A 26,327-nucleotide genomic window follows, 5' to 3' on the forward strand; every position below is an offset into this window, starting at 1 on the left:
GGTGAAGTAGAAAAGAGTAGCTTTAGTGCTTTGCCAGGCAAAAGCAGGCTAATGCCTTCAAAACCATGTATCCCAGCTTGGGGAAGATAGGTTTATAGTAATTGTTCAAAGAGGGTGTGATCTGCTTATGGATATTATTTTGATGGGTTGGTGGTGAGGTAAGAAGGCGTCAACATCATCAACCTTCAGGTCCAACTGGTCTGGGGTCTACATGCTTGTGGGCAGCATACATCATTAATCATTAACTTCTCCCACCTAGAGGGATTTTCAATATCTTCAAAATAGCTCAAAGATATTGTTGTGTATCTGTTGAAGGGGAACCAGGACCTTGCCCCAGGGCTGCTCTTGACAGTTCATTCCCCCTGGCCTTGCATCCCCTCCCTTCCCTAATTAACAACTGCTTGAATCTGCCCACTGGAACTCAGGGAAGGTCTGGAGGCTAAATGAATGCTGTTTCTTATAATCAAAGAAATGGGGGACACAGAAAGACCCTGTGCCCAGGAGCCCCTCAGGGCCCTGTGCAGGATCAAAGCCTTCCTAGAATCCCCATCCAAAAACATTCACTTATATCTCAGTGGCCAGAATTTAGTCATAAGGCTAGCACTATCTGCAAGGGAGACTGGGGAATGTTGGGTTTAATTTGAACACATTGTTTCCCTTGACAAAATCTGTTACTAAGGAGCAAGGAGAAGGTGGCTATTGGCTAGGCACCTAGAAGTCTCTATGGTGAGATGACTGTTAATGAATGAAAACTGAGTTGCTGAAAATGACCAAAAATGAGGTGGTAAGAATGAGGCCATGGAAGAAGCCAGGATTTTCTGAGGTCTGCTCATTAGCTCCCAAAGGCTAGCAGATAGTACTGACTGCTAATCATGCCACTAGTCTAGCATTTATGACAAGTCTGTATGGTAGGACATTGCATTTGGGAACAAAGAAATCAATTCATGGGGTTACCACCCCTTACTCCAAGGATGAAAGGTAACATAGGAATCTATTAGGGGCTAGTTGAATGAATCTGTACAGTTTTGTTGGTTTGCATGTTTATTTATTTTCAGTAAAAACATATTTAAATGAGAATAAATGCCAGTTAAATTTATGTCAGCTCTTCACCATTTTCAGGTAAATCTTTCATGCTTAATAAGCTATGGCCACTGGTTAACTAAGCCTAAGTTGATGAATCTTTTAGATAACTGAAATGCTATTTTAAGCAACAATTAGCAAAAAATTCCAAGCGTTAGCGGACACTATACGATATCTTACTGCCTGTTTCATTAACATATATAGAATAATTTAATGTAATGGAACATTTTTGACTGACTGCCTCTTGTGCAGAAGACAGTTTTTCTTATCATTCTTCACCTGTTCACCTGCCACACACAGATGCACACACCACAACCACAACTAAACATAAGGAAGGGAAATTTTGACACAGTGCTGATTTACCCCTGGACAATTTTGATCCAGTGGATAGTCAGGCACTTGGGTTATACTTGCGTTTTTTCTGATAACTTAATGAAGATAATTAAAATGTATTTACCTCTAAATCACCTCTCTAAATTACTATGCTACTTGAATTTGTATGCTTTTGTGTGATTGTGTGGGTGTGTGTACTTTTTTTTTTTTTGGTGTGTCTTATTCTAGCAGCAACCTTTTAATTTGCTATTTGTAAATGGGTGTGCTCTGTCTGGTAAAGCCAGAACATCTCATTTATTAGCCTACGGGCAAAGTCAAAGTAAGAGGCTCTGGGAACTGTCAAACATTGATGGTGAGTATGTAAATTGGTAAATCCATTTTGGAAAATGGTTTGGCAGCATCTACTAAAACTGAACATAGGCATATTCATGGACCATTCTCCTGACCACCAACCTATTGACACAGCTTTATCCCCCCATTTTAAGATAACTCCAGCCTTCCTTTTCCCGCGACAACACAGGCCTTGGTGTTGATACCCACTCCAGTGGTGCTCTATCCATCAGTTTAATCTTAGGCAGACTGCCTCAGCCGATCAGAGGCACGTTCACAACCGTGAATCTATGCAGGCAAGATTAGGAGACTTGGGTAGCTTTACTCTCAGTAAAATCCTTGAACCCTATGTGACATTCCCATCCCTTCTCTGGAAACCTTCCAACTTTCTGCGATTTAGAATGACTTCTCCATCGGTATCTATAAGGCCCAACACAAACTGGCTTATACAGTAAAGTTGAGTCACTGGCTTGTATAAATGCAAAGACCAATGTGGGCTTCAGGCACAGTTATATCAGAGCTCTTTTTCAGTTTCTTGGAAATCTCTCAAACTCTGTTCTGTCAGGTTGGTTTTATCCTTGGGCAGAAGTTCCTCATGGTCATAGAGGCCTGCTGGCATCAGCTGGGTAACATGCTTGTTCAGATGAGGAGAGAGCAGGTCTTTATCCAGATAATAACTGGTCTAAGCACAGCTCTTGAGATCTTCTGGGTCCACCCTCCTGAACCAGTCATTTTGGTAGCAAGACCCCCATCTGCCTGCAGACTTGAAGCCCCAAGCCTTAGTTAAGCAAACAGAACAAATAAAAAATGACTCCTATTGCAAATTTTCCCGGAGTAATGGGTGCCTGCTCTTAACATGGCAACCCACTCCAGTACTCTTGCCTGGAAAATCCCATGGCTGCAGTTCTTGGGGTCGTTAAGAGTCGGGCACGACTGAGCAACTTCACTTTCACTTTTCACTTTCATGGATTGGAGAAGAAAATGGCAACCCACTCCAGTGTTCTTGCCTGGAGAATCCGAGGGACGGGGGAGCCTGGTGGGCTGCCATCTATGGGGTTGTACAGAGTCGGACACAACTGAAGCAACTTAGCAGCAGCTCTTAACATGCCTACATAACTATTGATAAAAAGTCGACAATTTAAAATACCAACTTCCCTTCTAAAACATAAAATTCTGCCTCTCTGCTATACCAGATGGTACCACCCTGTTCTCTAAGAATTCCAAGGACATTTGGTGAGAAGAGATGATGCAGGCCACAGCATCTGCAGAACTGGACACAGGATAATAGTAATAATAAAGTTTCATCTTTGATTAATATTTTACAGTTTCTAGTGTTTTCCCATGCAGTATCTCATTTTATCCCTGAGAGCTGGGTACACTCTGTACTGTTATATCCAGCTTATAGATAAGGAAGTCTCATAGAGATTGAATGGCTGACTTAGCCAAGGTCAACGGCCTATACAAGTGACAGAGCTGGCATTTCTTTTTGTTGTTAAACTTTGGTGGGGACCTTTCCTCTGATTAGTCTTTTAGACCAGGGTACAGAGTGAAAAAGATAAGTCAGATGTAAATTTGATTGTGTGAGGCTGAGGAGGGGTTGTCTGAAAGGAGGATTCCTCTGCTGCAGGACTTTGGTGTACATGAGAGAGAAGACAGAAAAGATCTTTTCAACCTCTGCTTTTATCCTTTTTGCATTTTCTTTCCCAATTACCTTTTTATTGTGTTTCTTTCTCAAATTCTCTTCTCTGGTACAACTTTCTTAAATATAGTACCAAACACTTTTCATGCACAGGCCTTATGCAAGAATCAGTCCTGAAAAGGAATCCCAGGGTGGATGTGAGGGGACAAGGTGGGGTATGGTGGGAGGTTTATAAAATTGGGAAGTAGTGTGAGAAAGGGGGATGGCGTAAGGAAGAGAAAAGAGAAACAAGACTGAAGTCACGAGTTGGCTCTGACACCAAAGATTAACTGTAATATAAAATGTTTAGATTATTTAGTACATTTTTTAAAAGAACTAATGCCTTCAAGGCAATGTGACCCTGAAGTGGGAACCCAGGAGTGGGAAGACTCATAGATTGCGAAGGGTGTTTCCCTGGTGGTCCAGTGGTGAAGAATCCACTTTGCAGCGCTGGACGCTGGTTATCCCAGGTTGGGGAGCTCGGATCCCAGGTGCTGTGCACCATGGCTACTGAGCCCATTCACTCACTCTAGAGCCCTTTGAGATGGTGTTCAGCAGGCAGTCTGTTCTATGACTCAGGAAATTAAAACTGCAACAGAAAATACAATTATACCGAACAATTGGATGAAAAGAAACCTAATTAGAGTTATTACAGACTGGAGACAAAGGCAAAGAGCATGACAAACACAAAAAAGAGTTACCTTGCCACATGATAGGTGACTCCTGTGTTCCCCTACCCAGCCCCAAAATAAACAGTAGGAAGGTACACAATGAATGCATAAGTCAGGAACTGGCTGAAGAACAAAACAAGGGTATCTTTTCCAAGTCTTACTTCCCTATAAAGTTCAATTTTAAAATCAGGTACTTAAGGCCTGTAAATGAGCTTGGCAACAGCAATGAAAGAACCTTCCAAAGGAGACAGAAATGGGAAAGACAAGCCAAGTTTCTCAATACCTGTTGGAGGTCCCAGGCCCCCTCCATCATCAATACCCTGTCCTGACACCCAGGACCCAATCCTAAGTACAGTTAGCAAAGTATGACAATGTTGCCCCTCAGTCTTAGTGTTTTGATGTATGTGAGCCTAATCCTGCCTGTGGCCAAGAACCCAACTTCTCCCCAGATTCAAGGGGAGAGGAGGAAAATGTTCAAGAATACCCCAATTCAAGTAGGAACCTCATGTTGAGAGCCGAGATGCTAGAATCAGACAGCCTGAAGCTTAAAACTTAGTTCCCACACTTATTAGCTTTATGGACCTCAGTAAGTTACCTCATTTCCCTGGGTCTTGTTTTTTTTCTCATCCATAATCTGGGCATAATGTATTTATCTATCTCATAGGGTTTAAAAACAGATCTGTGTTAAGACATCTAGTCCAACAGTGCCTGACCCAACAGTAGGCACTGGGATGAATCGTGGTAATTGTTATGTAAAATAATCATCATAATAAACCTGAACATCTGTGAAAGGGAAAGGGGTCCTAGTCAGTGAAATAAAAGGAGAGCTAGTGTCAGATCTCATGTCATGGCTCAATGCTTCCCTGCTTATCTCTGTCCAACTGAGCAGCTTTGTCTGCATTAGCAGAGCCTAGGAAACGAGCGCCATCAAAACCAATGAGACAAGCATTTTGTAAGTGCCTGTTAGGGGCACAGGGCAGTGACACTGCTAGACCTGAAAAGAGGTCTCACTAAAGGTTGGGCCATGATCATGGGATATAACTGTTGGGGTATAACTGTTGTAATCTACCCAAGGTGAGAGATGACTGAATACTTTCTCTGATGTTGCATAAGAGAACAGTAACAGATTGTTGGAAATTGCTTCAGCATTGAAAACTGAAGTTTTAGTGCGCTGCTTATCACAGCGCTGAGTTATATGCTGTACAACTTGTACTGAGCCCTGTGTACAGGCACGGTGAGAGATAGCCTTCTTTTTCATGGAGACTACAATCAGTCACCTCCAAGGTGGAATGCGTTCAACCCAGGATGTGGGTCAAACAATACTCTGGGGTATGGGGTGAAGATATTAGACCTTCCATTTCTGTTTTTTAAAAAGGATCTTCTGAAAGCATCTGACTTACTTTATAATATACATGCTATGTTTGAGTAGTAGTATCTATATATAATTTATAAATAAAAGACATGAATGTTCATGTGATCACATTTTGTTTTTATTGGTGGGGTTCTTGATTTAAAACCGTTGGGAATGACTGGTCTAGAGGAGAAGGAAGACCAGTAAGCCATCAAAATTAATGCAGAGGGAGCTTAGGTGGAGCACAGATGATAAGCATGTAGCTCAACAGGGAAGAAAGAGGCGATAGGATGCAGAGAAGGCTTCCTGGAGAAGGTGACAGGATGAGCTGCTGCATGTGTTTGGTGAGGGGAGATGGAAGGAGGGAAGGCTGTTTCAGGCAGACTACAAAACACATGTAAAGGCAAGGTGGCTTGTGTGTGTACAGTGAATGCATTTTGAAAACAAATAATCTGATCCATCTTGAACTGTTGGTGTAAAGAGGGAACTACAGGAGGTAAGGCTGGAAGACTTCTGCAGAGATCCAGTTATTGAAGGTCATTGAATAGAAAGCTTAGTCTCATGGTGCAGGCCAGCACTGCAGGATTCCAGCAGGGGAGGGGAGATCATGGAGCAGTATTCCCAACTTGATCCCTTCATCCATTCTCCATCAATACTTGTCCGAGTCCTAAAGGTTGTACTTATGGAAGCTGATGAAACCTCAAAAGGCTAGGACAAAAAAGATGATAGAAGTCTTTGAAGGGATAGAAAATCTTCAATACTGGGCACTGCTGGATAAGCATCACTGGTGCCTAAAGATGTATCTCTGGGCAAAAAGGCTGTGCAGTCTTATGCAAGCATTAGTGCTTTAGTGGCTCCAATATGGTCAAGAGCAACAAGAGTTACCATCTGAGTGGCCAGAGCTGGAAAGGAGGGAAATGGCAGACACCAGAGCAACCAAGAGGACATATGTGGAGTCCACTGAGCTGCCCTAGGCAGGCTTTAGGAACCCGTTCAGGAGGACTTGCAAAGTCTTTGGCGTTCCCTCACGAGAAGAGGCTGTACTTATTCCAATTGTATCCCCCATGTGCTGCATGGCAGATCAGGCTCCAGGGTTCACAAATCTTGAAGTCACCGTCCAGGCAGTTCTTCTATGAATATTCCTTTGAGAGTTGTACAATAGGAGCCTGGCATAGATTTTTGATCAAGATGTCAGGAATGAATAAAATAGTGATTGGCTGGCTGCTTTCATGACTGTATTTAAACCGCAGACTGGGCTGGCCAAATCCCACCAGAGTTGAGTGTGGAGCTATTATTTGGGTGCATGTGGCAGACTGCAGTAGGGGAATAAAGCCAGGAGCTCAGTTAGAATGACAGTCAATGGCTGGGTATTTTATCACCTTATTCTGGAGAAATCTTACAAAAAACTAGAAATGTAATGCCATAACTATGTATACAGTCAGTAAGGCAGAAGCATAGGGTAGAGAGATACAGGGTAACATCCATGAGGACTAGTCACTGGTGTTGTCCAACTAGAGAACCCCTGTTACTCATTCTAAGGTTAATGCTAAATTCTAGGCAGAATGAGACTAGGGGCTAAAATGAGAATTAATCACCAAAAAAGCAGATAAAACTGATTCATTTCTGAGCTGAGAACTTGAAAACTTGGTTACATGCATATTAAACAAGAAAACCTGGAATAGACATTGTCCTCCCTGGAAGAAGGTGGGAACCTCAATAAAACATCCTGTTGAGGCAAAGGTGGTTGTTGGCAGAACTGGAAGCCTGAGTCTTTAGAGAGCATCATTCATTCTTAGAAGTGGTCAAACTGGCATGAGCTGAAGAAGACCTATCTGGGTTCATGATCTACCCAGTCTACATAGTGCTGGCAGTAATGGGAGTGTCTCAAGGCCTTATGGGCTGGTTTATGCCCAGTAAACCTGAAAAGCTCCTTAAGCGGACTTTGAAGAATGACCCAGAAAACTTAAGAGCTGAAGGCAGTATGGAGAGTTAATAGGATCTAATGCTCATAGACATACTCTTGTAGTGCTAACAGATGTCCATGCAGGACACAGAAAGTGCACGCTTTTGATGATCAGTGTATCCCTAAATTAACCTAATCCTTTGGTGGCTTTGGCTGGCTCCGTTAGACCAACAGATTCACACCTTCTTGGCAGCTGCCCCCATCCTGTGGGCAATGGCCATGCTGGATTTTGGTGATTGCTACTGTATCCACAATAAACTGTGGAAAATTCTGAAAGAGATGGGAATACCAGACCTACTAACCTGCCTCTTGAGAAATCTGTATGCAGGTCAGGAAGCAACAGTTAGAACTGGACATGGAACAACAGACTGGTTCCAAACAGGAAAAGGAGTACGTCAAGGCTGTATATTGTCACCCTGTTTATTTAACTTATATGCAGAGTACACCATGAGAAATGCTGGACTGGAAGAAACACAAGCTGGAATCAAGATTGCTGGGAGAAATATCAAAACCTCACATATGCAGATGACACCACCCTTATGGCAGAAAGTGAAGAGGAGCTAAAAAGCCTCTTGATGAAAGTGAAACAGGAGAGCGAAAAAGTTGGCTTAAAGCTCAACATTCAGAAAACGAAGATCATGGCATCTGGTCCCATCACTTCATGGGAAATAGATGGGGAAACAGTGGAAACAGTGTCAGACTATTTTTTTGGGCTCCAAAATCACTGCAGATGGTGACTGCAGCCATGAAATTAAAAGACGCTTACTCCTTGGAAGAAAAGTTATGACCAACCTAGATAGTATATTCAAAAGCAGAGACATTACTTTGCCGACTAAGGTCCATCCATTCAAGGCTATGGTTTTTCCTGTGGTCATATATGGATGTGAGAGTTGGACTGTGAAGAAGGCTGAGCGCTGAAGAATTGATGCTTTTGAACTATGGTGTTGGAGAAGACTCTTGAGAATCCCTTGGACTGCAAGGAGATCCAACCAGTCCATTCTGAAGGAGATCAGCTCTAGGATTTCTTTGGAAGGACTGATGCTAAAGCTGAAACTCCAGTACTTTGGCCACCTCATGCGAAGAGTTGACTCATTGGAAAAGACTCTGATGCTGGGAGGGATTGGGGGCAGGAGGAGAAGGGGATGACAGAGGATGAGATAGCTGGATGGCATCAGGGACTCAATGGATGTGAGTCTGAGTGAACTCTGGGAGATGGTGATGGACAGGGAGGCCTGGCGTGCTGCGATTCATGGAGTCGCAAAGAGTCGGACACGACTGAGCGACTGAACTGAACCGAACTGAACTGGATCCCAAAGCATTTGTAATGCTAAGCACCACGCTATGGGGCTACTATATGCCTGCATTTTGTGTGGGCCTTCACTTCATTTCCTTGGAGAAGGAAATGGCAACCCACTCCAGTATTCTTGCCTGGAGAATCCCATGGACGGAGGAGCTTGGTGGGCTACAGTCCACGGGTCGCAAAGAGTCGGACACGACTGAGCGACTTCACTTCACTTCAAAAGGCACAGAGATCTGGGGAGAGGCAAATGGTTTCCAAGAAAGGGATCTTAAGCCAGAGAGCACTTCTAGTCTGCAATCACCATCATCTCTTTCTGCCTCCTCAGTTCTCTTACTGTCCCTTTCATTTGACTACCTTCACTATTCAAATCAGGTAAACAAATATTTTTTGTAAGTATCAACCATCATCTTCTCTGGGACCCAACAGATTGAAATGTTTGTTCTATATATTCTTATACCTTTAGGCTGACTTTATATGAAAGGACACCCTTGAAACAAACATTTCTATAAATCCTAATACTGGATTAGCCAAAAAGTCTGTTGTTTTTCAGTAAAAATAAAAGATGCAGTGTTCATGTTCACCAAGTTAATGATTTCAGTTAATGTAATCATTAACTGAATGAACTTTTTGGCCAAACTAATACATAAGGGTGAGTATGACATTGTAAGGCATTTTTCAAAAAGTGTGTCTGTATTACCATATCTTTGTCTTTCAGTTTTTTATTGATGCCTTAACTGAATGCATTAAGAACACAGAGGGGAAAGTTGGCTGTGTGTACTTGGAAAGAATTCACTCTATGCCCCTGACCTCAGTTTATCACATCTACAAAATCAGTGAGTCTGCTGGCCAGAGCATCTTCCAGATCTAAAAGACTATGATTATGTATCTAAAGGAAGGCCAGAAATGCCTAGAGTGGGCAGATTTTTTAAAAATGCAATGGGCAGTATGTCATATAAGCAGAGCTTCAATTCATACATGAAGAATTAGGGTAGGTTATTTTATGCAAAATAAACTGAGTCCTTACAAAATATTAATGATTGCCATAGATAAAGAAAAAATTCTAATCTTAAAAATTAACATTTTTATTCATTTTACAGGTTATTTTGGCTTGTTCCATTTTAAAAACTATTTATTAAATTTGGCATATGAAGTTTTTATTTTAGGAATACTGAAACAGTATAGACTTAAACATTCATGAAACCCAGTCTCCTATCTTCATCTTTTACCTGCATATTTCTGGCACTTTCCGGCTGTGAGATCCCTTGTCTGAACTACCTCTGTGCCTCTCCACACTCTCTCTAAAGTTCATAATTCCACATGGACAGTTTTCCCTCCAGAGGACAGAAATGCTACTTCTCTAAAGCTCTCAGTGCTTCCTAAATGCTGCCTCATGGTGGAGGTACCAAACACTCATCTCTAGAGGGAAGCTGTTTTGGCATCGCTTTGGCTGAAGGATTTGCATTGCATTGCCCTGTTGGTGGTACTTGGTGTGGTGTGTATTCTGCCTGCTGTAGCTAAAAGCCTTCCCAGATTGGGCAGCTGAATGCACTGCACAGCTGCCAAAATTCTAATTCTGCTCTTTAGACCCTTGTCTGGCCCTCGCTCCAGTCTCCCGCCAACTGGGTCCCTGGCTCATTATCAGGCCCACCCGGGCCCTGTCTCCACCCCCAAGCGGGCCCAGGAAATCATTCTTGGCACCAAACTGAACTTTAACCACATAACTGCCCCAACCTCATTCAACCCAACTCTCATCTCAACAAAAGTTTGTTACCCTGTGAGCTGGCAGACAAGAAGAGAGGGGCCAGAAAAGAGGAAATGCCACGGGTGAGGGCACTCATCACTCTCAATCACTGTGACTCTCAGATTGTAAAACATTTTGTGGAGCCTTTCTTCTAAATTCTCAAATGAAAAAAATCAAGAATCCTACTAGAAAATACATTAGAAATGAATATAGTTTATTTTATGGAGAGAGGAATACTATTTCTCTGTGTATCTGCACCAGAGGATAAATGAAATTTGTCTTAAAGAAAAATGCTAAATTCAGTTTACTTCCATAATGAAAAAATGCACTGTGAGATCATAAACTGCTGATAATATATATGCACCTGTAAAAGTGCTATCAGAAAACATATTTAAAAGTAAAAATATCAGTAAAATTGTGGGGACAAGGAGGTAATTGACTATTAGCAAAATGAGGTTTCAGATAAGCTACCTGATTCAACTTTAAGTGCTTAAGTGGTCCACCTTATGGTTTAAATACTCACAGAATGGTGTAATCTAGACTGACTGGGAGAATCTCTTCTCTTTTAGGTGAAAATATGTCCCATGATTCTCTTTCTACTCCTTTTAGCCTTAACCAGTTTGGTATCCTTTCTGCTATGATAGTTTTGCTCCCAGGAAGCCACATGGGTTAATTTGCAGATCTGAGTTGGGGCAGTGGGGTATTGTAATTTGGGGAAATGAAATTATTTTAGTTTTTGTTTTCCCAAAAGGAGCAGGGAATATTACACACGTGGTACACTTGTAAAACACAGGCAAATGCACTTGACAATCAAGCACTCTATTTTGAAATTTAAATAAAGCTAAGATTTTCTTCTGGCCTAGAGGGAAACTTCATTAAAATCAATTAGTACAATCCTCCAGAGAAAATGGGCTTTTTTTTTTTTTTTTTAAGGTTTAAAGAGTAAGGTGCACACAATTACCTTTCCTGGATCCTTTGTGAATGTCAGTATCAAACCTAGCAGGTGGCCAGGTGCAAACAAATGTCCCCGACAGGGGCCCGGGTAACTCCCTAAGTTCTCATTGAAGGGATGTAAGTGTAATTAATGGATGTATATATACCAGGAATGTAATATACATAACCAAGGAGGCTCCAAACTGATTGCATGTATTACCAACTGTGAAGGGCAGGCCGAGTGAGATAAAGTTGGTGGCAGGCGCTCCCAGGTGAGGCCTCAGTCCAGGGGCGGAGGTTGGGGCCGCACAGCTGTTGCCGCGCGCCCTGGTCCCTCCTCCCAGCTGCGGCGGCTTCACCCCCACCCCCACCCTCCCCCCGCCGCTCCCAACGCCGCCGCCGCCTCCCCTCTGCCTCCCGGTCTCTCCTCGCAATCCTTCCATCGCTCTCGCCCCCTCTCCCTCTGTCCCGTCCTCTCCGCTCCCCTCACCCCGCCTCTCTCCCCCTCCCCCAGCCCCTCCTCTCCTCACCCCACCCTGCCTCCCTCCCTCCCTCCGCCCGCCTGCCCGGCGCTCGCTGAGCCGACACCAGGGGGGCTCTCGATGTAGCACCATGACAGGCATCGCCGCCGCCTCCTTCTTCTCCAATACCTGCCGGTTCGGGGGCTGCGGACTCCACTTCCCCACCCTGGCCGACCTCATCGAGCACATCGAGGACAACCACATCGGTAAATGGCCCGGGGGTGGGCGGGGGTGCCCGGCGTGCGGAAACTCCTGCCCGGGCGAGAACCCCAGAATGGCCAGGGCTGGTTAGGAGCGAGGAAGGCGGCGGCGGGGCGGGGAGGGTGTGTTCGAGCCCAGGGCTTGGGGGTGGCGGGATGCGGAGGCGCGAGGTGCCCGGGGGGGGGTGGTGGTGGTGCGGGGAGCAGGGTGGGGGAGGGGGCGGGAGCCCCGAGGTGCGGCGGGCGGGCTGGGGGATTCCGCGGGGCGTGCGCGCCGGCGGTGAAGTGTTTGGGAGTGGGGCTGCGCTGCGGCGGGGGCGGCGGGAGGAGGGACTCGGCGGCGGGGAGATGCGGCGGCGGGGCCGGGCGCCGGGGGAGGGGGCGCCGGGCGGAGGGCGCGGTGGGGCCGGCTGGGCGGCCGGCCGGCCGGCGCTGGGCAGGGGCGCGGAGTTAGTTGGCCCCGGTGGTCGGAGCGGCCAGAGGCGGCGGGGGGCGGGAGCTGCACGCCGCCCGCCGCTTCCGCCCGGGCTCGAGCTGTCAGGGCTCGGCGGCGGCTGCAGCCGCTGGGAGGTGGGAGCGGGGGGGGGCGGGGGTGGCTCCACCGCGGCAGCCATTCCGCTTCCTCCTCCCGCCGCCGCCGCCACTGCGTCCTGTCAGCGCCGGTTGCTAGGTGTGGTGCGCCGGGAGGGGGCCCGGAGCCGAGGCCGCGGGCGGAGGACCGGCGCTCTCCCTCTCCAAGGCGGCAGCAGGGCTCTCTGGCCTGGGGGCGCCCGCTTGTGCCCGGGCCTGACGCGGATGCCCGGGTGCTGCGGGCAGAGGTCCCGGGTGCGCCCGCGGGCCGCGCCCAGTGCCCAGGGCCGCGCCGCCCCGGAGGCCCCTGCGGCTGCGTCTGCAGGAGAGCCATTCCCCGGGGACCCGGGGTCGGGCATTTAAATGCGCCTCGGCTCTGAGATTTGCCTTTCAAATGGTGCTAGGCCCGAGGTGCGTCGGCTGCGCAGAGGATCTGCAGCGGCGGCCTGCGCAGCGCCCGGGGCGCAGGGGACTTCGTGGCCGCGGGGGAGGGGGCGCCCTGCGGGGCTGCGACTTTCTCTTCCTTCCCAAGACCCCAAGGCCTTTCAACAAGTCCTTAATTCGCACAAGAGCTTGCACACATTTACACGCTCCTATCCGGAGCCCCTCCGAGGAGAGATGAGTCGGGTTCGTGTGGCTTGGCCGATCCATCCACCTGCGGAAGGTGTGGCCGGCGCCCACGAGTTGTTCTATGTGGGCTGGATGGTGAAGGGACCGCGTGGTTCCCTAACGGGGCTGTTTAATCCAGAGAATCTGTGAATTGCCCCCAGAAAATCATTTCCCAGTGAATGCTGTGGATTCATCCATGTCGATGCTGCTCACGTTTCTACAAAGTTGAGAGAATAAATCACTACTGCTGTCTATTTATACACGAATAAAATGAGGCCGAGCCTTACGCGCCTTCTCCGAGTATAATGCTTTCTGTGCACACAGTGCGTGCTTTATAAGCGTTGAATGCTGCTTGAGAATGGGTATATGATGGGACGTCCAGAATGGGAAATACTCATAGAAAATGTCTGTAGAACGTCTTTCAGAAGATAATCTGGATGGGTAATTGTCCAGGTTTTGAAACTTACAAAGTTCTAAAACATCCGTGTAATAGCTTTCGCTATCTCCTCTGATAAAGGTGTGACAGAAAAGCTAGGCAAGTTTTGGTAGTCTTAAAAGCAGGAGTTTAATGGAGTAGCATATTTGATGATTCATCATCATGATTGAATAGGCATAACTCAAGGTGCTTAAGGAATAAATCAGATTTTTCATGATGAGTAGTTTAAAATAATACTTAAAGTCCCATAATACAGAGTTACAGTGAAAGTTTTATTAGTTCAAGTCGCTTCTCTTACTTACAATGATAAATAGAAAGTTTTATATATATACATATATATAATATAAATATGTAAATATATACATATATATAATATAAATATGTAAATAACATTTCCTAACAGGGAGGGATGTCAATGCATATCTCATTCACTCACTAGCAATTTTATTTTAGAATAAACTATAATGTAAGTAATAATTTCTCCACATTGCCTGCCTGCTTGGACTAGCTAGTTAAAAGGAAATATAAATTATATTTATTAAAATGTGTTAAAGACAGTTAACTATTTGAGGGTTTAAGTTTGTAATCAGAAAATTTTGAAACTAACTCTTGGTGAATCACCAGTTAAGTTTGCAGAGATTGTCTTTAGTGTTGTGCAAACATTTTTAAGAGGGTTTTAAGATTCTATAAATTTTATAAATTTAAATTTTAAGTGATGGTCACTTCCAAAGGGCTAGTATTTTTCTTTTGTGAAAATATTGAACAGTTAAATGTACAACAATAGCTTAAGTGAATTTTGGGGCACTACTGACAATTACTCTACTTTGAAACTAGTTTGAAACCAGAAAACTTTATGGAAAGCAAATGTTAAACAGACACTTAAAATTCCCTGGGTGAAGGAACCAGCTGAAACTATTCGGTGCCTTAAAGTGAGGAGAAGCCCCTCACTTTGAAAGACAGCCCCATATGCAAAAAGAAGTGAGAACTGATTTCAAGAAGAATAAAAACAATCTGGTTTTAGTAGGCAGTATCATATAAATACACTTCCAATGAAGAGACATGAGTGAAAATACATCAGACAAAGCATTTAGTGAAAGTTCTATACTACAGGTATTTTTAAGTGGAATTTATTGTTTGTGGTTGTCTATATATTTTTGGAGAGAGATTGTTATTTTTAATGACTGATTTACCAGTTCTATATTCTTGTCATCAAGTGGCCACAGTAAAAAGATGCATGAAAAGATTATCAAAAGATATAATATTACCTGTAATTTTTTAAAGAAGCATGTTATTTAGAAATCACAGGAGCATTAAAGGTGTGCTAATGGCAGGTTCATCTTGAGGACCTTTCTGAGTTACTGCCATTTAACCACTAGTCAGAATCCTTAAGCAGTAATGAGATGAAGGTTTATGGATGGGAACATGGCATATTTCTTGCATGAGAGAGTTTTCAAGGCCTTTGGTGTACAAGGCCCATAGTTTTCATAATAACTGTATTGTTTAGTTCAGATTAAGTGCATTAAGTTGAAAGTAGCTGTTACAGATAAACACTCAACTCTTTTTGTTAACCAGTTGCACACACCCATTAGCAAGGATTTGGGGCTGTAGAGCTGAAGAAAGTGTGATTCCCCCTTCCTCTGTTTTAGCACTCCTCCTTTCTCCTAGGGGAATGCCTCACCTGAGGTCCTGTTGTCTTCCTTGTGTTACATTGCTGGTCTAGTCCTGGAGCACCTGTCTCCATGTACAATCTGAGTACTCCAACTAAAACCCTCCTACCAACTTAAATTGCCTAGAAATTACACAGCCCTGCAACAGTGAAGTGTTTCTATGTCAGCTTCGCTATTAATTCATTCATACCTTGGCTCTGTTTCCTGGAGATGGAAAAAACTGATCAAGATTTGTTTGCTTCTTACTGTAAGTAGATACTTGAGTTTGTAGAAACACTCTTGACATGCACATCCTAGGTAGGTGAAGATGAGTTGGTAACTAGAAATCATAGAAACACCAAGAGCACTAAATTTAGCATTGAAGGTCTTGTCACAGACTCATGGGACTTCGCTTGGTCTGTGCATCCCAGTGCCCCAGTGCTGTGGAGTGTCTCAGAAAGAAATCATTCTTACTAGATGTGATTATTTGGTACATTTGTAAAAGTACCTCTGCATTTTTAATTTATGTATTAACATATATCAAGCACCTAATTTGTAATAGGTATAGTTCTAGGCGCTTGGTATATTTTGGTGAACAAATTTCCCAACCTTTGGGGAATTTGTGTCCTAGTGGTAGGAGATAGACAGCATAAAATGTGAATTATGTAGTATCCTGGTTAGTGGTATGGAAAGAGTCCTGTTACAGCAGGCTAAAGTGGGTTGGGATATGAAATGTTGGAATTTTTAATTGGCTGGTCAGGATAGGCCTTACTGTGAAGCTGATAGGTGATTCAAAATCTTCACAGAAGTGAAGAAGTTAGCCATGAGGCCAACCAAGGACCACTGATGTCCAGGCAGAGGGAACAGAGAGTGCAAAGGCCCCAGGTAGCCTGCACACCTTAAACTGAAACACGGATTTTACTGGATTCAGTTACTCTTGAGATAGTACTAAACTAGCAGGTTATTTAGAACCTTCTCCAGATGTTAGGGACTTCAGCTTTGCCATTGTTGATTGGGATTTTCCTGTTGGGGCTCCATAAGGAGATGGGAGTATCATTGACTAATAGTGGCTTGCTGTAGCTATGACTTGGTGGATCTCGACCCTGAATGTCAGCAGGTTTCTTGTTGTGAGTTTCTACTTGTTTCCTCATCTCCAAAACCTGGCTAATAAATCCATGCTGCTTCATTTCACAGGATAGATTCATAGACCATCTGATTAATAAATATCAAAATCTCTATAGAGAAAAATAAGGTAGTTATTATCAACAATATAGAATTTGACTCCTAGGACAGTTTGGTAACAATTTGCATTCTCTTAAAGCAGCACTGTTGTATATTAAATAGATCAGTGTATGATAGGCAGCAAGCCCTTATCCCTGTTTTATAGGTGAGCAAACTGAGACATATAAAAATTACTTAATTTGCCTAAATTTATGACTGGTAAATATGAGCAGAAATCTGAATTTCAGACAGGTATGCAGAGCTGGCCTTGTGCCAAGCTGCCAAACAGGTGAAGAACTAGACCATACTGGCCCTACTGCCCCTCCAGACCAAAGTGGCTTATTTCCTCCTTTAGAAAGTAACTCTGAAACCTTGAGATGAAGATTATATGAGGGCCCCATAGTGAACCCAGCTTGCTTGGTTTTGAATATGGTCCTCTGCCACTTATCAGCCATTTGACTGTGAACAAATGACTTTACCACAATGAGCTTCAGTTTCCTCTGCTGTCTAATGAAGGTAGTAACAGCATCTACCCCAGGGAGTAGCTGATGAGGATTACATGAGCTAATTTGTGTAAAGTACTCATTTTCTTAAGTAGTATTCAATTATATACGTCACCCAGTTTCTTGCCATTTTGTGTGTTTGCCAAATAAGTATGTTGGAATTCTATGAAGGTGTGCATTAAGAGTTTAGTAGGATGTGGGTTGTGTCTACCTACAACTATGTAAAATCACTAGACTCACCCTAGGACAGATTGAGAATGGGAAATGGGATATCCTTCCGCAGTCCAGCATTGGGGTTGCGGCCTGTGGCCATTTGTGCTTCTGAGTGGCCAGAGGTACTTTAGATGCTGGCAAAAGTTGCCGCTGTGGACTGGGAAGTGGTGTCAAGGCCAGCGGCTTCTAACGTGGCCTTTCCTTGTGGCCTGCACTTATTTGAAAAAAATTCAAGACTAGAAAGAGGCACTGTGCCTGGGCCTGTGGGCACGTTCCCACGAGGGCCTTTCCTGTGGGGAGAAGGAATGACTGAATGAATGAATGAAAGGCTTGTCACTGCCTGCCCTGCTCTTTGCCTGCACCCTGTAGCTTGGTGGCAAGATGCCCTGTTATTCCCTCCTATGGTTCACCAGAAGGTCCCAGGTAGATAGTTGGGGGAAGTTTTAAGTGCTTGTGTGTGTACAAGTGGGTGCACACACCCATGTGCACAGACCACACAGTGGGGGACCCCTCACTGTAATGCTTCCTGGCATTCTCCAAAGCACTGTCTTCAGTGGCTTTTCCATTTGCCCACTTGTCTCCTGAAAACAGTCAAACCACCCTTTATAAAAACATTGCTAGGGAACATAATGACTTGTAAGTTTCACAAGCTTCTGATTGTTTCTTTTAGTGTCTCTTTTCTGATATGTGACTGAAATGTACAGACAGGAAAACTCTGCTTACCACCTACTAACTCTATAGAAGCTCCCATATTCTTTGGAAACTAGTTTCCTTTACAGGGCATACATTTTGGTGACATCTGCCACCCTGACAATTCTAGAAGAGCAAACTGACAGCTGTTTTCAGAAAAACTGATTCTTTCGTTGATGACAGGGAAGAAGCTTCCAGACTGGAGAAGGCTGGTGACACTTGAGAGGGGCTTTCCTAGGACTGTCTGGAAGCCAAAAGCCTTGAGATTCAGGTCCCAGAGACAGGACATAATGCTGTTGAAGCCCTTAAAAATCCTCCCTTTCTTCTAGTTTTTTCTTAAAGACAAGAACCATATCCTGGGCTTCTCTGGTGGCTCAGAATCAGGACACCCGGGTTCTATCCCTGGGTTGGAAAGATCCCCTGGGGAAGGAAATGGCAACCCACTGCAGTATTTTTGCCTGGAGAATTCCATGGACAGAGGAGCCTGGCAGGCTGCTTCTGCTGCTGCTGCTAAGTCGCTTCAGTCGTGTCCGACTCTGTGTGACCCCATAGACGGCAGCCCACCAGGCTCCTCCGTTCCTGGGATTCTCCAGGCAAGAACACTGGAGTGGGTTGCCATTTCCTTCTCCAATGCATGAAAGTGAAAAGTGAAATTGAAGTTGCTCAGTTGTGTCCGACTCTTTGCGACCCCATGGACTGCAGCCCACCAGGCTCCTCCGTCCATGGGATTTGCCAGGCAAGGGTACTGGAGTGAATTGCCGTTGCCTTCTCTGAGGCTACATGTCCTTAAATTTCTCTTCCCACCACATCCTTACCCTTGCCCTCAGATCTTAAGAGTGCAGACGTGGCCTGGGTACTACTGAAGAAATACTTGCTGGATTGCAGATAATACATTTCGTTTCATGACAGGGTAATAGATTTGTTCTGTTAGCCATATTGATCTGGCTAAAGTGTGGAATAGCAAACATTGTTTTATTTAGAAATTGAGAATCAAACTGCAAATGTCAGAAGTTAGTTTGTTTTTAAAAAGACTTTCCTTTAATATGCTAAATCAGTTGAAAGAAAATTATGTTTTCCTCTTGCACTAAGCACTATAATCTTGCAGTAGTTTTCACCTGTTTTTTTTTTTTTTAAATCCGGCTGCAAGCACAGAACAGATTAATGGATATATTCTCTTTAAGAATGAAGTCTTCCCAGTAACTTTCTTTTCACTTTGGCAGGAGTCGAAGTGCCTCTTTTGGGTCAGTAACTACAGACTTGCTGTCCAGGACCAGAGAGCATTGAAAGTCTCTTGATGGCCTGGCTCACCCATCGGCCTCCTCAGGGAAGCCCTGTTCTTTGTTTGCCAGGCTCTAATGGTGACTTTCTTCTGAGCCAAACTTCCTTGAGAGGACAAGATCTGGATACCATGTTAACTTGAAAAGACTCACTCTTTCTTTTATATTATGCATATATATAATTAACATATATACATAATGTATAGATAAATGCTGTATATATAAAACATTATACAAATGCACATATAAATGATACATGTGTTTTTACATGTATGTGTATATACACTGCACATATGTGTACATATATACATATGTATATTTATATGTGTATATAATATATTCATTCTCTAGATCACTGTGGATAGGATTACCACATTTTTGATTATTTTCTGTCTATAGTACTTAAGACTGTACTTCCTGTTTCTGATGAATTGAAATTTATTTGGAGAGATCAGACATGTACAGACTGAGATAAATGATGAATGATAATGGGGACCACAGAGACTGATTCATTGTGAAGCTCATGAATTGCAAGCACCAGGGCCCCTCATTTGTACAATACATGTTTTACCATTTCTGCATTCATTGCTTGGGCCCACCTAGACCTTTCCAGGGGCCTGGAGGGACCATATACCAGTGTTCACAGGCATGCATTCATGGATAGCATCATAATTTGTAAATTTTGTAAGGCATAAAATTTTAATTGTAGGTAGCTTACCCTTTTCCACTCTGACTTCCCTTCTATGACATTTCTTCTTGGCTTTGGTGACATTGGAGTTTAGAGTGTTTCTGAGATACAGCTAAAGAAGATTTAAATTGCAGACACTTGTTTTGGTTGAGTGGAATGTATTTATTCAGCTCACAGTTTTCTTTAGTTAAGTTACTCCTAGCCATCCTAAGGTAAGACTCACTACCCAGCAATGGCATCCAGTGTTCCAGCTCACCTGGGGTCTGTCCACATTGGTAGGGGTGAGTTAGTATTGCAGCATGAGTCTATACCATGACATCTGCTGGTGGAAACATGGTTTGAATATGGTTTGGAGCTAGAAGTGAGTCTGGAAAATTCTTCTACTTATTAGATGTATAAAACTGAAAGTAAAAGATTCAGTTCTTATTTAAGTATATTTGATAAGGAAGTTCTTTCTGTTAAGAATATACCCAATAATGGAAATACACATTCATAACTGCGCCATGTTTTTAATGAGAATTCTGTATTTGTTTCTTCTTCAATTGAATATACACACTCATACACTCACACACACACACACCAGTGACAACAAACATTACTGTTATCAAAACAAAAAATATTTAAACTTAGACAATGCACTAGAAGATGTGGAATGCCCTGAACTCTTACGGCTCACATGTGAAAGAAATAGGTGTTTACAAATTTGACAACAATCCTAAAAATTTATATGGCATTAAAACGGACCTATGAGGCTGAAAGTAACTTTTCTGAATTATCAATAATTAAAAATACATTTTGATCACCCATGTTTGTGGTTTGTGCTTTACAGAAATGATATTAATATGAATCATTGTCATATGAGAAGTAATCAGAGTGTGCAGCCCAAAAGAAGTATTTACAGCAGTGTTTCAGATTCACATAGTGGATTCTTTTTCTGGATCTTGGTTTTGTGATGTATTGGTAAGGTCAGCTTTAAAATTTGGGGTTTTGCTGTAACTTTTTAATCCAAATAATCACTTTTCTAAGCATTTTATATTTGTGATGTTGCATTTTTTTTTCATAAACAGAGTCTAAATCTGCAGACCCCATAAAACTTGGATATGTTTCTTGGTACCAGATAGAGAATCATTACTGTTCTAAACAATTTTCATAGAATATCTAATTCACTGTCGTAGCAAGCTATGAATTAGACATTTTTCCCAGAAGTGCTGCCTTCTAATTGGAAATTAAATATAGTACCTTATTAGTTGATTACCTTAACTGGTGAAATATGACTAGAATGCTTATTTTGATAAGATTAAAAAATAAACAATAGCATCTTTATAATTGGTCCTTTTTTCTTTGTGGTGTAGTATGGGCTCATGTCGCTACAGTGAGCGTACAGAATTATGTGCACCATACTTGATGATAACCGCCCATGTACTTTGCCTCACGCACTATAGAAAAAATTAGTTTCGAAGGTAACTTTGGTGGTGAAAAACATTTTTGAAGACTGTCACCTCTGGAGGGGTGCATTTGTGAGGACTTACATGTTTATTTGTTCATGTGTATATGTTTATGATACACACAAACACCAGTTATGCGATTAGTCTAGGATAATTTATATTACGGAAATTGGAAGAGAAAATCCATTTCTTTATTTCTACACTTGGATATGGAACTTGGTTAGTCTTTTTCCAGGTTGAGGATATTGTGCAGTTTAGTTGTATCATTGTTTGCTTTACCTACAATATTTGGTTGCCTAGAACATTCTAGGGCTAAAACAATGCTAGGACGAAAGTATATCTTGCATCCCTCCCACATCTTTGCCTGAGAGGTTTAGTATAAAGGAGGTGGGGGTGGGGTAGAAGGGGTTGTGGGGGAAGCTGGGACTGTGAAGCTGGACAGAACTGGATTTTGAATCCTGAATCCACTTGGACAGTTCTGACAATCTTATTTGCATAAAGTAGTAACAATATCTACTAGAATTAAGCACCCCATGAGTGAGTCACTGGTTAGTTGCTTTATGTGCATTGTCTAGAAGTTAAGTATTAGTCCCATTTGATGCAAGACACAGACCAAGACAGAGACCAAATGACCCAGCAGGCAATATACACAGCCAGTAAAATGCTCAGGGGAGGGAGGGGCAAGCTTTGCTCTCTGGTGTCTGCATATCCCTTAGTACTTGCTCTTTATAAACTGACTTTTTATAAAATATTTGCATTTTAATAGAAGGCTTTTGTATACCTAAGTGTCTTAACATTCAGAATGGCTGCATTTCCAAAGGGAGCTGTTTGGTTGGCTGGGGAGATACTACTTTTGGTAGAAACAGAAATGTTTTGAGGCTTCTAAGAAAATGTTAGGAAGATCCATGAGCATCCCAGTAACAGTAATGAAAACAATAACTTGGCAGTTCTAAAATGATTATAATTACTGAATTGTCTAAAGATACTAACCAGTTTTCTCTCCTTTACTGATACTTTTTATCTGGGAGTAGAAGACTCTTTTCAAACACCATTTAACACTATTAACACTTATAAACGTCTCTTTTACTTTAGATTTTCAAAATTAAAATACTGTCATTATGTTCATGTGAATTATTTTAAAAGTTTGTTTGGACCAATCATACCTAACCGGACCTGGCTGTATGAACATTGTGAATAAAGAGCCTGGCATCTTGGCATGTGTTTCCAGCCCTCCCTGCTGGACATTTCGCTGGTGGCATTTACAGAGAGGGCACACTGTAGGTCACGTTACTGTGACACTAGACCTCAGATGACTGATGCAGGAGTGTATCTGAGCTTAAAAATGGAAGACTCTCTTTTCTTGCCTAACTCAGTGAAAGTTTCTCGAATGCTATTTTAACTGCCTGATTCTCAATACATGCCATAATTATTTAAGAAATGGCAAAAAGCAGGGGAATCTGGAGAGACATATTTGTACAGCTTACTGTTAAGCAAATTGAATATCTTGGTAATAAGCATAAATTATGCCCATGTTCCCTCTGGTATCAAGCAAAAATATATATTATGGAAAATCATCACCTCTGAAGTAGCAGATGAACTTTTCCAGCCCTCTGACTGTGCTGACCTCATCTCTTATTGGGGTGTCTGACAGGCCGGTGTGTCTATGGACTGAGACTCTTCAGGACTGCCAGCAGGTGTCACACAGGTGTTTCATGGCCCCATGGAGTCTATAGCTAGTTTAGATTTTAGATCTTTATCAAATAGGTCTTTTGATAGAATGTTTTTGACCCGAGATGTCTGGAGTTTGGCACCAAACTCAACACAGTGGTTGATAGTGTGTGATTTATGTTAGTATGTTTCAGTGTTCTGCTACGGCTGGAAACTCCCATTTATATGTTGGCCTCACTTGAGCACTTTCAGGGACCCACACCAAAAGGTCTGCTGGAAAAGTATGTGAATATCAGACCAAAAATTTTGGTCAAGAGATGTTAAATCATATGTACCTTTCACTTTGGATGTTAGAATAAAGAAATGATATTTTGTCAAAACCTGGGAAAACTATTCAGTTCAGTCACTCAGTTGTGTCCGACTCTCTGTGACCCCATGGACTGCAGCTCTCCAGACAAGATGATAGCATCGTAAATATTTACGTCATGTTGTTATGTAAAGTGATGAGAGTGATTCTCACCTGTGGAAATCAGTCTTATTGATTTATAAGTCACACCTGTATAGCAGTAGTGTTTAAGTAAGTAGTGCTCGACAGGAGCAGAATTGCTTGCATGAACCTGGAAAAAATAAGGATGCCTGGGCTCCACCCCTAGATCTTCTGGTGAGCTCAACCAGAGGTGGTCTGGGTGCGAGCTTCATAAAGTTGATTCTTATATGTTGCCAGGGTTGGGAACCTGTTGGCTTTTGAAATAATGAACCTTGTGAGGGTTAGGGAGTGTGAGAAAGGAATCAGACTTTTAAAGAACTGTAAATTTGTGTGTGTGTGTGGGGGGGGGGTTCATTCAAATAGATGTAATTTTTTTAATAGATGTACTTTTTAGTTATACTGGAGGCAGGCATTTAATGTAGGTCAATATGAAGACGTGATACCAACTCAAGTATGTAGTTAGAGCAGACATGCTCAAACTAGAAAGCCTAAGAGTCTCAAACTCAGATGCCCTCAGGATGCATATGAGTGAACTGACCAAGTTCGGTGTTATTTGGAGTAGGGGCAACTCTGGCAGACTGCAGAGCCCTTCAGTTCAGTTCATTTCAGTCACTCAGTCGTGTCCAACTCTTTGCGACCCCGTGGACTGCAGCACGCGGCCTCCCTGTCCATCACCAACTCCCAGAGTTTACCCAAACTCATGTCCATTGAGTTGGTGATGCCATCCAGCCATCTCATCCTCTGTCATCCCCTTCTCCTCCTGCCCTCAATCTTTCCCAGCCTCGGGGTCTTTTCCAATGAGTCAGCTCTTCGCATCAGGTGGCCAAAGTATTGGAGTTTCAGCTTTAACATCACCCAGGACTGATCTCCTTTAGGATGGACTGGTTGGATCTCCTTGCAGTCCGAGGGACTTTCAAGAGTCTTCTCCAACATCACAGTTCAAAAGCATCAATTCTTTGGCTCTCAGCTTTCTTTATAGTCCAACTGTCACATACCATACATGACCACTGGAAAAACCATAGCCTTGACAAGACGGACCTTTGTTGACAAAGTAATGTCTCTGCTTTTGAATATGCTATCTAGGTTGGTCATAACTTTCCTTCCAAGGCGTAAGCATCTTTTAATTTCATGGCTGCAGTTACCATCTGCAGTGATTTTGGAGCCCCCTAAAATAAGGTCAGCCACTGTTTCCACTGTTTCCCCATCTTTTTGCCATGAGGTGATGGGACCGGATGCCATGATCTTGCTTCACTTAAAAAGGCAGCTGCTACTGACCTGCAGCCAAGTGCTACCATATTAGAGTGCAGGCCCTTTGTCAGCAGGTTCTATTATTATTATTACTGCTGCTTTTGGAAATTAGGAATTAAGATTTTTATGTGAAACTTACCTTTGAATGTTTGTAACTAATATAGATGAGTTTTAAAACATTGTGCAAGAAAACTACAGCATTGCACGGAGATGGTAATGATGGGCCCTGTGTTTATAATGGAGTACATTTGAATGCTGTGATGCAGAGTAAACTTTGAAGACCATTCTTTCCAGCAAGGAAGCGTGAAATGGTTGACTATTTTTTTTAATGTGATTAAAAATTTTTCTTTTATACCAAATTCTAAAAAAATGATCTTTACTGCTGAAAGTGTATTAATGTATATAATCTCTCTGTACCTTATTTTCTTTAAAATGGAATAATAGTATGTATCTCAAAGTGTAATGAGGTGGCACTAGTGGTAAAGAACCCACCTACCAATGCAGGAAACATAAGAGACAAGGGTTCGATCCCTGGGTCAGGAAGATCCCCTAGAGGAGGGCATGGCAACCCATTCCAGTATTTCTTGCCTGGAGAATCCCCATGGACAGAGGAACCTGGCGGCCCGCAGTCCCTGAAGTTGCAAACAATCAGACATGACTGAAGTGACTTAGCAACCAAGAACCAGTGAGATACCACTCATGTAGGTAGCTGTTGGAACTGCAGAATTCTGAAAAGAAAGCTCTCCAGTGAGTTCCCTTCATTGTCTCTAGGGGGAGCTGTGTGGAGGCGTTACTGTAGAGTAGTCAGGGTGCTGCCCCAGTCCCGCTGCCTCTGTGACCTTAGCCAAATTACTCAGTTTCTCTAGACCTCAGCTTCTGTGAGATGAGGAAAATTAGTATTTATCTCAGAGTGCTGTTATGAGGATTAAATAAAAACATGCATTTGAGGGGCCTGGCAATCAGTAAGCCCTCCGTAAATGTTAATTGATAGGATTGTACCATTTTCTTACATGATGGTGCTCCCAATGCCACAGTCCTCAGATTCTAATGTCCTCTTTGTTTTCATAATACAATGGAAGAAGATGAATTCAAATACCCTTATACATTTCTGTTCTCTGTTAAGCGTTTTTACTTTGAGATATTTGATGAAATTCGATTTCCCTGGTAGAGTTTTGGTTTGTGTTTGAATAAGTCATACTGAATGGTCGTCGGAACCCATGAGCTGTTAAAACATTCCACACACAAATTCTTGCTGTTTCAAAATATACCAGCCTTAATTTAGTATTGTTTGTCTGGATCTAAGTTTTTGCGATGTTAGATCATGTGATTAGAAAAATGACTTCCATATTTGATAAATACAATTTTTTCTTTGGGAGAAAAGACAGTTTGGGAGTCTAGAGAGATTTTAAGTATGTAAACAGAAAACATAATTTTTTCATGTACTAAGTAAGCAATAGAAAAACAAAAGATGGCTTTGAATGTACTTTTTGTGATGGTTTATTGTGAATGATTTGAAAGGGGATTT

The 26,327-nt window shown here is 42.8% G+C and overlaps 1 protein-coding gene across 1 annotated transcript in view; it reads left to right on the forward strand.

Annotated features, from left to right (window-relative positions):
• Positions 1–11,668: 11,668 nt before the first annotated feature.
• The window catches only part of JAZF1 (JAZF zinc finger 1), a 332,658-nt gene continuing 317,999 nt past the window's right edge, over positions 11,669–26,327 (forward strand). The window contains exon 1 of the mRNA XM_069586766.1: positions 11,669–12,107. Within this exon, the coding sequence (XP_069442867.1) occupies positions 11,993–12,107 (115 nt within the window). The 5' untranslated portion in view covers positions 11,669–11,992. The remainder of the gene's footprint in view (positions 12,108–26,327) is intronic.

Source organism: Ovis canadensis, chromosome 4, assembly GCF_042477335.2.
Source record: "Ovis canadensis isolate MfBH-ARS-UI-01 breed Bighorn chromosome 4, ARS-UI_OviCan_v2, whole genome shotgun sequence".
Lineage (NCBI taxonomy): Eukaryota > Metazoa > Chordata > Mammalia > Artiodactyla > Bovidae > Ovis > Ovis canadensis.